Source organism: Carcharhinus amblyrhynchos, chromosome 10 (genome assembly GCF_965287045.1).
Source record: "Carcharhinus amblyrhynchos chromosome 10, sCarAmb.v2.hapA, whole genome shotgun sequence".
Classification (NCBI taxonomy): domain Eukaryota; kingdom Metazoa; phylum Chordata; class Chondrichthyes; order Carcharhiniformes; family Carcharhinidae; genus Carcharhinus; species Carcharhinus amblyrhynchos.
In genome coordinates this window covers 3,214,523-3,231,762 of record NC_137333.1, presented here as the reverse complement: position 1 = coordinate 3,231,762, position 17,240 = coordinate 3,214,523, and the positions used below count along the sequence as shown (strand labels likewise).

General features: G+C 45.6%; 1 protein-coding gene across 1 annotated transcript in view; it reads left to right on the top strand.

Moving 5' to 3' along the window:
• The window catches only part of LOC145349519 (FERM, ARHGEF and pleckstrin domain-containing protein 1-like), a 254,858-nt gene that overhangs the window by 26,422 nt on the left and 211,196 nt on the right, over positions 1 to 17,240 (top strand). The window contains exon 2 of the mRNA XM_080198067.1: positions 865 to 1,061. Coding sequence (XP_080054193.1) covers positions 879 to 1,061 — 183 coding nt within the window. The 5' untranslated portion in view covers positions 865 to 878. The remainder of the gene's footprint in view (positions 1 to 864; positions 1,062 to 17,240) is intronic.

Below are 17,240 nucleotides of genomic sequence, written 5' to 3'. Positions count from 1 at the left end.
TAGCTGGGTTTCTGGATTAATAGTCTAGCGATAATATTGCTAAGCCATAGCCTGCTCTCATGTTAATGGGTTGAGGCAGAGCTGGAGTGCTGTTGCTTAGTTACTGGAAGGACTGGTCTGGAGAGTGAATTTATCCACAGAGGAACCCTGGTTGAATCCAATATTTCACCGGATCATTTGTACGTAGTCTCACTGTGATTATGTATCCTTTATTGTCGTCGCAGATAGTTTTTCATGAAAGAGCGTGTTGATGCTCCTGTATTGCGATAATCCCCCGATTACCAACCCCCCTGTCACCAATATGTTGGTTTTTTGCAAAGAAACTGAACTATAAGTTGACCTGATCTGAGGGAATGTATGACTGAAAGGTGTCCTGATTGAGGTCTTTAAAATAAATGAAGGGGTTTTTGTGGGGGGGGGGGTTGGACCTGGAGAAAATGTCTCCACGTTTTGGGCAAGGCCAAAATCGGGGCCAGTCAATATGATCGTCACTAATAAATCCAAAGATGGGCAGGTTTGGTGAATTGGTCGTGGTAAGTTAGTGTCTGTTGACCTGAGACCGTGGAACTCGCGCTCCCACAGGGAGTGGATGAGGTGATTAGTAAAGATGCAGTTAAGGGGAACTGGATAAACATGTGAGGGAGAAAGGAATAGAAGGCTAGGTCGATAGGAGGAGATAGAAGGATATAGGAGGCTCTTTTTTTTTTTGCTGCATTGCCGATTATATCCATCTCGTGTGTGGATGCCTTGTCCCCCCACCCCCTCCCCCCAGTTGTGCCACCTCTAGGCCACAACAGCTGTCAGTAGGAAACTGCACCGTGCGTTAAATTTTTACTTCAATCATTCCATGTTTCTAACCGGCAGCTGCCACTGCAGACATGGCGGACGTGGAACTGACACAACATTCACCTCAGAGCCCTGGAGCCAGGCTGGGATCCCAGGAGAACTCTGGAGTCAGCACCCTGGAGCCCGGTCAGAAACCGCCGCACTCGCCCTCCGGCAAACTCGTCCCCATCAAGGTCCTCCTGCTGGACGACACCGAGGAGGTTTACGAGGTTCCGGTAAGATTCCTTTTTCCTCTTTTAAAACAAACCGAACAGGTTCTGAGGCATTGAAGTCCTTTTGAACCTTCCCTCTTTCCCTCCCCACCTCCCCCCTCCCCCCCCGCTGCGTCTTGCAGGATGTCCTTCACTTTTGCAGTAATTGGTGTTGTTTGTGGAAAGGCTTGATCCCGCAGTTTATCACCGGTGACCTTTCAGTTGATGGTTTATTTCCGGATCTGGGTGAATTGAACGGACTCCAGGCTCTGGACTTCCTGCTCGTTAGCCGAGCGCGTGTGTTGTTAACGATGAGAAGTCATCAAAAACGTGTTGCTGGACTCTTTTTTTTTGAAAGGTTGGAAGACTTGCTGCCCCGCTGCTTTCATCGTTATTTTTCTCATTTAATGTTTGGCTGCAGGAAGTTAGAACTGGTCGTGCTTTAGAGTGTTGGTGACGGGGAGTGAGATTGCTCCCCTGGGTTTGTCCTGCTTTCTCAATTATGGTGCTTTCTACATCACGTTCACAGGACCCTACAGTGCAGAAGGAGGCCACTCGGCCCATCGAATTTCCCACCCGGGCCCTATATGCATAACTGAATGCATTTACCCTGGCTCGTCCCCCTGACACCTAAGGGGAAATTTAATGTGGCCAGTTCACCTAACATGCACATCTTTGGAAGAAACCAGAGCACCTGGAGGAAACCCACGCAGACACGGGGAGAACATGCACACAGACAGTGAACCCAAGTCCCCTGGTGCCGTGAAGCAACAGTGTTAAGCACTGTGCCAGCGTGCCGCACCTTATCCTTCTAAAAACAAGATTAATTTTTGGGATAAAATCAAAATACTGCAGATGCTGGAATGTGAAACAAAAACAGAAAATGCTGGAAAATCTTAGCCGGTCTGACAGCATCTGTGGGAAGAGAATAGAGCCAACGTCTGGAGTCTAAGTGCTCCTTCATTCATTCTTGGGATTTGAATGTTGCTGGCAAAGCTTGTATTTATGATGTTTCCTTGGTTGCCATTGAGAAGGTGGTGGTGAACTGGCCTCTTGAACATCTGCAGTGGCAGGGTGGCATGGTGGTTAACACTGCTGCCTCACAACATCAGGGACCTGGGTTCAATTCTGGCTCCGGGTCACTGTCTGTGTGGAGTTTGCACATTCTCCCCGTGTCTGCGTGGGTTTCCTCCAGGTGCTCCAGTTTCCTCCCACAGTCCAAAGGCGTGTGGGTTAGTTGGATTGGCCATGCTAAATCGCCCCTTGGTGTCATGGGGATTAGCAGGGTAAATATGTGTCATTACGGGAATAGGGCCTGGGTGAGATTGTGGTCGGTCCAGACTCGATGGGCCGAACAGCCTTCTGCAGGAAGGACAGGAGTCATTGAGCAAACAGTGATGATTTTTGAACAGGAGAAAAGGGAGTTGATGGGGCAGATAGAAACATTTGCCGCTGCTGGGTGGTGGAGAACCAGAGGACTGAAATGGAGTCAGCCATTTCAGAATGAAATTAGGAGATAAATGTACACGTAGAGAGGGGTGGAACTTTGGAGCACTCTTCTGAAGACAGATTGATGTTCCATTCATCATTTCGATCTGAGACTGATGGGTTCTTGTTATCCAAGTGTACAAAGGATATGGGACAATGTTAGGCCTATGGAGTTGGGTCACAGCTCAGCCCTGACCCTACTGAATAGAAACAGCTCGGAGCCCTGATTGGTATTTTGTTCCCATGTGTATCTATGAAGCATTTTGCCACAATAAAGCCTCCATCGGAGGGATGAGGAGCTTCGGGTGTGCAGATGGATCGGAGAGGTCAGGGCTGGTTTCTTTGGAGAAAAGTTGAGAAGAGATTTGATCGCGGTGTTCCAAACCTGGGTAGGATAGATGGGGAAAAACTGTTCCCATTGATGGAAGGATTGACAATGGGAGGACACAAATTTTTTAATAATGTCCTTTTCTACAATAGGGTGACCAGAACTGCGCACAGCATTCCAAGTGTGGCCTTACCAATGTCTTGTACAACCTCAACAAGACGTCCCAACTCCTGTATTCAATGTTTTGACCAATGAAACCAAGCATGCAGAATGCCTTCTTCACCACTCTGTCCACCTGTGACTCCACTTTCAAGGAGATCTTAGATAAGATGTGTGTTTGAGCCAGTGCAGTATTGGTAACAAGCGAGAAGAGCTCTGCAATGATAGGTGTACAAACATCAAGTCTGACCTGACTGAAACTGCTGCCACTGGCTGCAACCAAACTCTGAAAGACCCACATCTCCAGTTGGGCGACTGGAGGTATATAGTTCCAGTGGAAAGCAATTAAAATCGCCCACGTCCATCGATCGGTTGACTGATTTTTCCAGCGTCTGAGATTGTAATTGTGGAGTTAATTTTCCAAGTACACAAAATACCTTCAACGCATCTGAGTTTGGGAGGAAGGAGTCGGCAAGTTGAGAGTTTTAGCTATTGGACAGTGGCATGGTGGTTAGCACTGCTGCCTCACAGCGCCAGGGATCCGGGTTCAATTCTAATCTTGGGTCATTGTCTGCGTGGAGTTTGCACATTCTCCCTGTGTCTGCATGGGTTTCCTCCGGGTGCTCCGGTTTCCTCCCACATTCTGAAAGACGTGCTGGTTAGGTGCATTGACCCGAACGGGCGCTGGACTGTGGCGACTAGGGGAATTTCATAATAACTTCACTGTAGTATTAATGTAAGCCTTACTTGCGACTAATAAATAAACTTTCTAAAAGTAGAGGTTAGGAAGGAAAGGATCGAGTTAGTAATTAATTATAGAACCATATTGTAGAATCCCGACAGCTCAGAAGAGGCCATTTGACCTGTTGAATCTGATAGACCATCTTATCCAGGCCCTATCCTCCATCCTATCCCCATAGCTCCACATGTTACCCATAGCTAATCCCGCTAACCTACCCACCTTTACACGCTAAGGAACAATTTAGCATGGCCAATTCACCTAACCTGCACATCTTTCGGACTGTGGGAGGAAACCAGCTCACCCAGAGGAAACCCACGCGGACACGGGGAGAACGTGCAAACTCCACACAGACATTGACACAAACTGGGAGTCGAATCCAAGTCCCTGGCGCTGTGAGGCAGCAGTGCTAACCGTTGTGCCATCGTAGTGTACGTATCATATCTTAAAAAGGGACGAAAAGATTTTACCAGGCCTGGTCTCACATCACCATAACCCTAGAATATAGAGTAAAATATTAATTTCAAATCTTAACTATTAATGTAAGCGTTGGATACAGAGTTTCTGTCATTACTTCTGTTCCAATAGATACAAAATTCATTCTGTAGCCCTTGTGGTTATTACGACACAGAGGTTAATCCCCTATACCTCGCATTGTAATCTGGTAAAACTATTTGGGAAGGTGTTATCTGTTCTTAATTAATGTTTAGATCCATTAATATAAAGGCATGACACTTATTTTAAATGAATAATTAACAAGGTATTTTATTTGAATAACCAGGAACTTTAACTAAACTAACACATTAAATAAGGTATGGTTCGACTGCAATGCTATTCAAATAACACAAGGGACAAACATTACCAAAACAGTAATAACAGAATTTTAGTCACTCTCATAGAAATTTCACAATGAGGCTTGATGGAATTCGGAAGCTTTTGGAGTTCTTTGGTAGTTGTCCGCTATTTGGAAGGTCTTTCTGATTCAATATCCCTCTGTTAGACAGCTGGATAATTCTCTGAAAAGCTATTTAAACTGGCAGGGATGGTGCGCTGCTCTAGAGATGAATGCTGGCTTTTTGACTGGCTGCCCTGGCCTCTGGACTTGTTCTCCAGAAAAGGCTGTTGCTTTGGCCTTTATACCTGCGATGACCTCTCAATTTTCTGGCCCCAGGATTGGTTTGATGCTGCCAACACTATCAAATTCAAATCTGATAGGCTCTTAATAGTTTGATGGTCCTTTTTTAAACTGATAGGGTGGCAGAATGCCAAAGCTTGCTACCAAAGCAACCCTGATGGTTGATCCCTTTTGAAACAGATGTTGCAACCTGGAGTCTGTGTGTATTTTGTATTTTAGCACAGAACTCAAAAACAGCTTTTAGAGGGACCATGCACTGTTCTCTTCCCCTCTGGCATTTTTTTACAATTCTTTTATATCATTACAAACTCCACAATACAGTGGTTAGTAAATAGGCTGCTGAGAAAGATTTGCTGTTTGACAACAGACTCCTGGCCTGTGTATATGTCTCTGATTTAAAGTTTTCTTCCTGGTTTTTCAAGTTTCTCCACGGCCTCGTACCTCCCCATCTCTGTGATCTCCTCCAGCCCCCATAACTCTTTGAGATCTCTATATTCCTCCAAATGGGGTGGCACAGTGGTTAGCACTGCTGCCTCACGGTGCCAGGGACCGGGATTCGATTCCCAGCTTGGGTCGACTGTCTGTGTGGAGTTTGCACGTTCTCCCTGTGTCTGCGTGGGTTTCCTCCCACATTCCAAAGACGTGCTGGTTAGTGGATTGGCCATGCTAAATTCTCCCTCGGTGTACCCGAACAGGCACCGGAGTGTGGCAACTAGAAGATTTTTCACAGTAACTTCATTGCAGTGTTAACTTGTGAACTAATAAATAAATTTTAAAAATTGGGCCTCTGGAGAGTCTCTGATTATAATCGCTCCTCCGTAGGCTGTTGTGCCTTTTGCTTCTTAGGCTCTAAAGGCTCTGGAACCCCCCACATCCTGCTGCCCCCACCCACTCCTTTGGAATCAGCTCCAGTGCAAGCCTTTATCTCCCTTTTGTCAAGCTGTGTTTGTTAATGCCCCGGCGAATCTTCCCACCTTTTAAAGAAAAAAGGTGCTGGATAAATGCCAGGTTATTGATGTATGGGATGAGGTTTGAGATGACTGCGGCTTTTAGTGGGTCCTTTGCTGTACACACTGGAACATGTCGAGAGCTTTCTGTGCTGTCGCGGCATGTAGGAGGAGTGTCTCAGCCTGAAAACACATCACTGTTTCCGGCGTTCTGTGAGCCAGGTTGGAAGGCAATCTTTTCACCTTACAATTGTGGAACTAATTGAAATCACAACTGTGCGAGGTCACTGCAATGTAGTGTTCAGCCTCTGGCTAGACGATAGCTATTCATTCCTTCTGGAATGTGCCAGGGAGAGATGGGTGTTGATTAAAACCAGTTAGGTAGGGAGCGTGTCTGCTCTCCACATTCTACAACCTTCAAAAGACCCGACGGCTGTTTTGAGATTTTGTGGAGAAACAGGAAACGGGACACCCCAAATGAGTTTGTTTTAATTGGGAGTGGATAAATGAGGAGATGCATTTATGGGGTGCTAGAGGCACTCTGTAAGATGGGGGAGGTATTATCAGTACAGGATCTGGATAGAACTGAGTGTTTAATGCCTACACTCCTGTGAATCATGTTTCTCCCTTTGCCTTCCAATTGTTACTTGACCTTACAATGTACAGAAATGTTTTCAGTTTGCGTTTGTGTGTGAGAGATTGTGGCTCAGTAGTCAGCGCTACTGCCTCTGAGTCAGAAGGTGATGGGTCCAAGTCCCGTTCCTGAAGACTGGAGCTCAGGATCCAGCTCCCAGTGCAGTGCTGAGGGAGTGCTGTATGGTTGGAGGTGCTGCCTTCCAGGCAAGATATTAAACCGGGACCCTGTTTATCCTTTCAGGTGGGGGAGGGCAACAGACCCAGCACGATCATTTGAAGAGGAAAAAGTGTCCTGGCCAATTTTTTTTTTTATTCATTCATGGCACATGGCCATTGCTGGTTGGCCAGCATTTATTGCCCATCCCTAGTTACCCCTGGAGGGCAATTGAGAGTCAACCACATTGCTGTGGCTCTGGAGTCACACACAGGCCAGACCAGGTAAGGATGGCAGATTTCCTCCCCTAAACAACATTAGTGAACCAGATGGGTTTTTCCGACAATGGTTTTGTGGTCATCAGTAGATTCTTAATTCCAGATATTTTTTATTGAATTCAAATTCCAACATTTACCGTGGCAGGATTCGAACCCAGGTCCTCAGAACATCAGCTGAGTTTCTGGATTAATAGTCTAGTGGTATTATCGCTGGACTATTGCCTTCCCTATTGGGCATTGTATTACTGTTTCTGGTAACCTGTTGTTTGCTGCGCACATTACAGTGGTGTCTCCACTCCAGCCAAGCACTTAAGTAGTTGTCCAATGCTTTGGGACGTCCTGAGGTTTTGAAGGTGCGATTTAAATGAATTTGTTTTTTTCAGTAAGAACGTAGCATAAGAACTAGTAGGCCATTTGGTTCCTTGAACCTGCTCCACCATTCAGTAAGACTATGGCTGATCTCCTCGTGAGCTCAGCTCCACTTATCCGCCCGCTCACCATAACCCTTTATTCCTTTACTGTTCAAAAATCGACTTGTGACTCAAAAACAATCAATGAGGTGGCCTCAATTGCTTCACTGCGCAGGGAATTCCACAGATTCACAACCCTTTGGATGAAGATTGTTTCTCCTCAACTCAGTCTTAGATCTGCTCCCCCTTATTTTGTGGTCATGCCCCCTAGCCCTGGTTTCACCCGCCAATGGAGACAAGCTCCCTGCTTCTGGGAGGGCTAGAAGATCCCACTGGTGTGAACGGCCAGAAGGTTTTGGCCCAGATCTACAGCTATGTGGTTGACTCTTAACTGCCCCTGTGATGGCCTAAGCCACTCGGTTCCAGGGCAATTAGGGATGGGCAATAAAAATTGGCACCCGCATCCCATCGAAGATGGCGAGGCGATGGCCTAATGGTATTATCGCTAGATTATATATCCAGAAACTCAACTAATGATCTGGGGACCTGGTTTCAAATCCCACCGCAGCAGATGGTAAAATTTGAATTCAATTTTTTAAAAAAAATCTGGAATTAAGAATCTACTGATGACCATGAAACCATTGTTGATTGTTGTAAAAACCCATTTGGTTCATTAATGTCCTTTAGAGAAGGAAATCTGCTGTCATTATCCAGTCTGGCCTACATGTGACTCCAGAGTCACAGTGACGTAGTTGGCTCAACTGCCCTCGGGCAACTAGGGATGGGCAATAAATGCTGGCCAGCCAGCGACGCCCATGTCCCACAAATGAATTAAAAAACATTCAAAGATTAAGTAATTTCTTCCCACAGTCTAAAGATGTAATGGTTTGGTTGATTGGCCATGCCAAATAGTGTCGCGGGATTAGCATGGTAATTATGTGGAGTAGTGGGAATAGGGTCTGGGTGGGCTTGTGGTCAGTGCAGACTTGATGGGCCAAATGGCCGCTCCCTTAGATTCTATTCTTAAAAACTGTTTCCGTGCCATTGCCTCGGAGCTGCAACCCCCCATTCCCATGATTCCATCCTTAACCCTTTACTCCCTTTCAGAGAGTAACATTGCCAAGCATGTGTGCGCTGCAGAAATCCTAAAGCCTGACTTGAGAAGCTAAGTTTAGATCTGCTGTTCAGCAGCCCTGGGGGTGGATGGAGTGCCTTTGAGACCAAAGCTGTTTGTCCTGAGGCTCCAGTTAATTTAAAGTCTGATTTTAAAGTAAATACTGTTGAAGGAAATCCCACTTCCTGGCCAGCTGTCATTTCAATTTTAATAGTCGATCACGGCTCCACCCTCATTTTGAGGTTAACTTTCCTTGTCCAGCTGATTCAGTTCGTCCTCCCGGACGTGCGCACACGCAGGAATTTTGTTTACACAGGTTTACAAATGTTTTATTTCCATTCTCTTTTTGCTGTTCAATATCCCTCCTTTCAGCTAGGAAAGAAATAGCAGCAGGATTAGGCCATTCGGCCCATCGAGTCTGCTCTGCCATTCGATCATGGCTGATATGCTCCTCATTCCCATTTTCCTGCCTTCCCCCCCCATAACCCTTCAACCCATTCCCAATTAAAAATCTGTCCAACTCCTCAAATTTACTCACTGTCCCAGCATTTTGGGGTAGCAAATTCCACAGATTCACAATCCTTTGAGAGAAGGATTCTGTTTTAAATTTGCTACCCCTTATCCTGAGACTTATGACCTCTCATTGTAGAATGTCCCACAAGAGGAAGCATCCGCTCCATGTCTACCTTATCCATAACTTTTATCATCTTGTACACCTCAATTTCATCTTCCCACGCTCTTCCCAATTCCAGAGAGCATAGCCCTAAACTCTTCAATCTCTCTTCATATGACAAACCTCATATCTCTGGAATCAATCTAGTGAACCTCCTCTGAACTGCCTCCAGTGCCACTCCATATCTATCCATTTCGGAATTGAACATGCTCAGTGACTGAGTCTCCACAACCCTTACAGGGAAGAGAATTCCAAAGATTCATCAAACAAGCTGCAGATGCCCCTCAACCTGAGAGCGAACAGGTAGAACATAAGAACATAAGAAATAGGAGCAGGTGTAGGCCATCTAGCCCTTCGAGCCTGCCCCGCCATTCAATAAGATCATGGCTGATCTGTCGTGGCTCAGTTCCACTTTCCCACCCTCTCCCCATAACCCCTAATCCCCTCTCTTATCAAAAACCCATCAACCCGCGTCTTAAAAATATTTAGCGAGGCAGCCTCCACCACTTCAACGGGCAGAGAATTCCAGAGGTTCACCACCCTTTGAGTGAAGAAGTTCCTCCTCAACTCCGTTCTAAACCGCCCCCCCTTTATCTTGAGGCTGTGCCCCCTAGTCCTACTGTCTTTTTTGAGCGGGAAGAGTCTCTCCACCTCTATCCTATCCATCCCATTCATCATCTGATACGTCTCAATGAGATCTCCCCTCATTCTTCTAAACTCTAACGAGTACAAGCCTAGTTTATTCAGCCTCTCCTCATAGCTCAACCCCCTCAACTCCGGTATCAGCCTAGTAAACCTCCTCTGCACTCCCTCCAAGGCCAAAATATCTTTGCGCAGGTGCGGCGCCCAAAACTGCACACAGTACTCCAACTGCGGCCTCACCAATGCCCTATACAGCTGCAGCAAGACCTCCCTACTTTTATATTCAATCCCCCTCGCTATGAAGGCCAGCATCCCATTCGCCTTCCTGACCACCTGCTGCACATGCAAGCTGGGTTTTTGCGACTCATGCACAAGGACCCCGAGGTCCCTCTGCACCGTCGCCTGCTGCAGTTTTTCGCCACGTAAGTAATAGTCCTTCCTACCATTCTTCCTACCAAAGTGGACCACCTCACACTTGCCAACATTAAATTCCATTTGCCATTTCCTGGCCCATTCGCCCAGCATACTCACTTGTACTCCTTACATTAGCCTCCCTGTTTATTTGCTTCTTCACTAGGTTCTCTTAACTCTCCCTGCAGAGTGGTATTATTATCTGCTAGATCATTGACCTCAGTTTGTAGACCAACTATATTTCTCCCACTGTTAAGGTTTGGCTTTCTACATTGGAAATGGATTTCCAATGGAGTGAACCTTATTCCCCTGTACCAGAATCGCGATGGTTAAAAACAGTCAAAACAAATCTGACGCACAGAAAATACAGCAGAACATCATCCACTTGTACACGCTGAACACACAGAGAAATCGCACGTACTGTTAATTAAAGGGTGCTAAATTGCTGGTTTGGTTTGTGGAATTCCTTAGATTGCCAAAACAGAGAATCTTTCATAAAGTTTAAGTTACACAAGTTGAAGTAGTCCCTTGGTGGGACGGAGCTTCAGTAATGCTGAGATGAACTCAACAATCTCAGATAATGAGTCCAGTTTGTAATGAGGCCCATTTACATGTGCTAGAAACAACATGCACTCAGACACAGAGGCCCATTCTCTACAAATAAAAGAAATATCTTCAAGCTTGGCTCCTTTTGTTAGATCACGCGGGAACTTGGGGAACCTACGGTTCTCCGTCGCTTTGTCCATGGCACTGCCTGGACCAATCAGAGTCACCTTGTCAACCAATCAGCGGTCTTTTCTCCTGTAGTGTAAATTGCTGTGATTGTTTGAAATTTGGCATTCTTGTGTTTGTCCTGATGAGTGCAAGATGAAAAACTTCAACAACATGTGTCTCTTTTTGGCAACAAATGAATAGAAATGCATTTTTAGAAATTAAGACATGGGATGTTGTAGTCGGTGATAAATATCTTGATGGCAATTTTTAGTTGGAAGTGTAATTAAAGTGGTTGGTATTTATTTTATTCTTTGTATAGAATGAGAGGTGATCTGATTGAAATCTGCAAATTGCATAAAAGAATAGATGCAGGTAAGATGCTTCCCCTTAGTTGGGGAGTCTGGAATCAGAAGGCACAATTTCAAAATAAGGGGGATGCCACTTAGGACCGAGATGAGGAGACATTTCTTCACGCAGAGGGTGGTGAATCTTTGAAATGCTGTACCCCAGAGGGTTGTCATGGCTCAGTCATTGTGTATGGAATCCGTGCAGTGCAGAGAGAGGCCATCCAGCCCATCGAGTCTGCACTGACACTCTGAAAGAGCATCCCATTCGGGCCCTTCCCCCTGCCCTATTTCCATAAAATCCCACATTTACTGTGGCTGATCCATCTAGCCTGCACATCTTTGACCACTAATGGACAATTTAGCCTGGCCAATCAACCTAACCCGCAGATTGTGGGAGGAAACTGGAGCACCCGGAGGAAACCCACGCAGACATGGGGAGAACGTGCAAACTCCACACAGTCACCCAAAGGCTGGAATTGAACCCGGGACCCTGGCACTGAGAGGCAGCAGTGCTAACCACCCTGCCACCTGTATGTTTACCGCAGATTTCTGATGAACAATAATGTAAATGATTATGTGGATTGTGGGTATAAACGACATTGAAGTGTCCAATCAGCTATGATCGCATTAAATGGCACAGCAGGACTCCACGGGCTAAATGGCCGACTCGTGTTCCTATTGTGGGACGTGGGCATCATTGGCTAGGTCAGCATTTGTTGCCCATCCCTAATTGCCCATGAGAAGGTGGTGGTGAGCTGCCTTCTGCTGCAGTCTCTATGGTGTTAGGGAGGGAGCTACAGGATCTTTGACCCCGTGACAGTGAAGGAACGGTGACATATTTTCCAAAATCAGATGGTTGTGGCTTAGAGGGGAAATTGCTGCACCAGTCCTTTCTAGGTGGTAGTGGTCACGGATTTGGAAGGTGCTGTCGAAGGAGTTGACCTAAGGGAGTGAATGTTAAGTACGGTGCCAGTTAAGCAGGCTGCTTTGTTGTAGATACTGTTGACCTCCTTGAGTGTTATTGGAGCTTCACTCTCTCGAGCAAGTAAGGGTATTCTGTTACACTTCTCCTGACTTATGTCTTGGAGATGGTTTTTGGGGAGTGCGAGCTGAGTTACTCACTGCATAATGTCTCTGACCTGCTCTAGTCGCTATGGTATTTATATAGTGTATTTATCAGTTAAGCAGGCGTTAAATGTACTGGGGATATTTTCAATATTTATACAGTATTGCTGTACCCAAGATTAGTTTCAGAAACTCTCAGACTCTGAATTGGTCCCGTTCCCTTTTTGTGAGGGAGAAAGCAGCTATTGTTAAAGTTAAGATAAGGGAGAGCAGTGGGAGACCTTGACAGGTCCTCAGCTTTAGTATATATCGTGATGTACAGATGCTGGACTGGGGTAAACACAGTAAGAAGTCTCGCAACACCAGGTTAAAGTCCAACAGGTTTGTTTGGTATCACGAGCTTTCAGAGCACTGCTCCTTCAGCTGAGGAAGGTTCAGTGCTCTGAAAGCTCGTGACTCCAGATAAACCTGTTGGACTTTAACCTGGTGTTGTGAGACTTCTTACTTAGAATATGTTGTTCCCCTAGAACTACAAAGCCCTAACAATATTAGAATTTACAGCTCAGAAACAGACCTCAACTTCCTATCAATTTATTTTTTTAATAATTTAATTTTTTTACTCCATCCTTGTTTGTTCCAAAAACCAAATTCAAAATCCAATTGAATTCAAGTCAAGGCCCTGTTAATTAAGAGAGACAGACAAGATTCAAGCTGACACGATGAGACATTGTGCCTCACCTTGGGCTTGACGTCGCTGGTGGGCCAGCATTTATTGCCCATCCCTAACTGTCCTCCATGTCAGAGTCAACCACATTGCTGTGGGCCCGGGACCACGTGTAGGCCAGACCAGGTAAGGGCAGCAGATTTCCGTCACTAAAGGACATGAGTGAAGCAGATGTGAACCAAACAATCGACGATGGTTTCATGGTCGTCATTAAACCTTTTAGTTCCAGACTTTTATAGAATTCAGATTTCACCTTCTACCAAGGTGGGATTTGAACCCAAGTCTCCAGATCTTGCCCTGAGTGTCTGGATTACAGGCCCAGCGACAGTACCACTATGCCACTGTCTCCACATCTTTCCTGTATATATCTGGCTCCCCTTAAATACATTAATGGGGTATTCACCTCAGCCACTCCCTTTACTAACCACTTCCACATTCTCACACTTACACATTGTACCATGGAGCATTGCTAATTTGCATTAATTTGCCTTTTCTGTTGGCTAATCAATATTCAAGGAAATGCGATCTGTCAACCGTGTTGACACTGGTGGGTAAGAGACCACGCTTAGCATTACAGAGCAGTCATTGTACAGATCATAAAGCCTCATGGTCTTGATTTAGAGGTCTCAGTTCAGGGAGAGGGACTGAAGGAGCAGGGGTCACTCTCCTTGGAGCAGCGAAGGTTAAGAGGAGATTTAATAGAGGCGTTCAAAGTTAGGAGATGTTTTGACCAAGTAAATCGAGCAGAAGGCCAATAATTAGAGGGCACAGAATTAAACTAATTGACAAAATAGCTTGAGGGAGTGATGAGGAAGCTGTTCCAATCTGCAAGGTTGTTCCGACCCGGAATGCTCTGCTTAGAAGGGTGGCAGAAGCAAATACAATAGTGACTTTCAAAATGGTATTGGGATAAATAGTGAAAGGAGAATGATTCGGAGGGATACTTGGGGAAAGAGCAGAGAGGATTGGTACTACTCTCTAGCTCTTTGAAAGAGCCATTCAGGCATGATGGGCTGAATGGCCTCTTTCTCCTCCTGTGTTTCTTTGATTCAGCCGCAAACTGCACTGAATAGTCTATAGAACTGTATCGAAGGGCAGGTCACTGCTCACATACAAAAGGAGGGGGGAATGGAAGTTATTGATTTTGTGACAGGTATAGCAAGGTCGAAGGTTGGGGTCAAGAGGTCAGTGAAATGAGGAAAGAGTGGGATTCAAATTTCTTTCCTGGCCAATTTCTCCTTTCGTAATGCTGGAGCGATGGCTCCTTCTGATACAGTTCTACCTGCACCTTATCAAGAGGATCACTTCCTGTCTGACAGAGAGTCTTGGCCTATTTTTCTCTGCAAGGCCAGACAGTCAAACTCTATATTTTTAGGTTCCCAGCCAATGCCCACATGTGATCGCTTTCCAGCAGAGGTCAAATCAATAAGAGGGACGCCTGGTCCGGCACCCAGCCTTGCGTCACTGAACCACGTTAACACAGCCTAATTACTTACCGTCCTGTATGATGTTGCACTGCCTGCTGAACTTTCTGTTTGAAAGCCAACTCCATTCAGCCTCTGGTGCAGTTGCCTCTAAGTCGGAACGTTGAGGAATCCCCAGGCCAGGGCTTGGAAGCACAGTCCGGGCTGCTTCTGCTCTTTGTTAATGAGGTGTCATCCTCATGTGAGCTGTGTCACCAGCGGATGCTAAAGCTCCCCACTCCCAAAGAACCTTTTGACAAAGACAGGCTCCACAGAAGGAATCCATGCATTTATATAGCTCCCTTCACATCCCAAAGTAATTTACGGACAACGAGGTGCTCTTTAAGTGTAGTTACTGTCGAAGGGAACTGGAGACCAAATTTGCTCGCTTGTTAATGATTATAGCAGTAGTTCCCAACATTTTATTTGTCAGTTCAAGAAGACAACATGTTCAATATTCACTATTCCTACAAAGTAAATCAAAGGAAAAAGCAGGATGTATTTCTGAGGATGTATAAGGCTCTGGTCAGACCCCATATGGAGTATTGTGAGCAGTTTTGGGTCCCATATCTAAGGAAGGATGTGCTGGCCTTGGCAAGAGTCTGGAGGAGGTTCATAACAATGATCCCTGGAATGAAGAGCTTGCCATATAAGGGAATGGTTGAGGACTCTGGGTGGGTACTCATTGGAGTTTAGAAGGATGAGGAGGGATGTTATTGAAACTTACAGGATACTGCGGGGCCTGGGTAGAGTGGACGTGGAGAGGGTGTTTCCGCTAGTAGGAAAAACTAGAACCAGAGGGCACGACCTCTGGCTAAAGGGACGATCCTTTAAAACTGGGATGAGGAGGAATTTCTTCAGCCAGAGAGTGGGGAATGTGTGGAACTCTTTGCCGCAGAAGGCTGTGGAGGCCGGGTCATTGAGTGTCTTTAAGACAGAGATAGTTGGTTCTTGATTAATAAGGGGATCAGGGGTTATGGGGAAAAGGCAGGAGAATGGGGATGAGAAAAACATCAGCCATGATTGAGTCTGTTCCACCATTCGATAGGCTAAATGGCCTAATTCTGCTCCTATATCTTGTGATCTAAAAAGGTTTACCAAAGAAACTTGATTTCACCAACACTTGGGGCTATGTCCTGGGCCACAAAAGCGCCCCACAATCTGTATCTGCTTTCTATTTATAGCTGACCACCGCATCAATTTTCCATTGGTTACATTGTCTACCAGGTCAGCTGAAACTCACAGAATGCTAGTTATTTAGTTAGTTATTTAGTTAGTTATTTAGTTAGTTATTTAGTTAGTTATTTAGTTAGTTATTTAGTTAGTTATTTAGTTAGTTATTTAGTTATTAGTGTCACAAGTAAGCTGTAATAAGTCCTTGTAGGCAGAGGTCTCTTTACCAAAATCCCTTCATTTGCAAGTCTGGCAACAGCATTCAGTGGGTTTTCAGTTCGCAGCCTCTACTGGGGGCCCCAGAGGAACTGACGCTCCTGGTTATATACAGAGCAAAAGGCTCCCTGATTTGCCCTTAATCAGGGAGCTCATATTTCAAACAAGCCCAACTTGATTGTCTGATTAAGGTTGTTACACAAACTCATATTAATAACATAAAAACATAGAACAGTACAGGCCCTTCGGCCCTCGGTGCTGTGCCGAGCTGTGTCCAAACCCAAGATCAAGCTAGCCCACTCCCTATCATTCTGGTGTGCTCCATGTGTCTATCCAATAACAGTAACACTGCAGTGAAGTTACTGTGACAACCCCCTGCCCGCTTGGCAGCATTGAGGGAGAATTTAGCATGGCCAATGCACTGTAACCAACACACCTTTTGGACTGTGGGTGGAAACCAGGGGAATCCCGTGCAGACATGGGGAGAATGTGCAAACTCCACACGGTGACCCAAGCCGGGAACCGAACCCGGATCCTTGGCGCTGTGAGGCGTCAGCGCTAGCCACCATGCCAGCCTGACTATTGGTGACATTATAGCAGATTCCAGTGTTATCATTGGTTATGTTAAAATGGTTGGGGCTTGAACATTTTTGAGCTGAAGGAAGAAGTCTAAGTAACTGGGCACAGCCGAGAGGTGTCTAATTCCAGCAATAGCTCATTGATTTGTGAGTGTTGTTAATGGTTTCTGTAAAGAAAACAGGTTAATGAATCAATGACCTTTACATGTACGGGGCGTGTCAGACTCCTTGGAGTAATGACCTCCGTGGTATCTTTGAATGAATCGATGGCCAGCCGTGGGCCAATCTTTGCCCTCTAATTAAGGCATCGATCGCACCCACTAAACAAAGGAGTATCCTGGTGTGTGGGAGTAGGGCGGAGAAGGAATGTCCTAGTTTCTCTTTGTTAGGTCGGCATTAATCAGGTAATTAAAGGTGTTTGAAGGAGAACGATTGGTAATTGAGACAGAAAAACAAATAAATGGGAGCTCTGACAGAACTACCCTGCATTTATGTAGCACCTGTAGCATAGTTTAATGTCACAAAGTGCTTCATCAAAACGTTGCCGCAAAAGGTTTGACACGTCACATGAGCTACTTTGGTTTGATTTATCATTGTCACATCTATTGGTGTAGAGTGGAACGTGTTGTTTGTTGCGTGCTATACAGACAAAGCATACCATTCATAGAGAAGGAAAGGAGTGAGTGCACAATAAACCTTTAGAAGCATGAAACAAGAGTGAAAGATAGAAGGTATGCCAGTCACCGCTTGCAAGATGTCACCATACTGCGATGCTGTCTTTGCGGAAGATATTGGAGTGGCACAGTGGT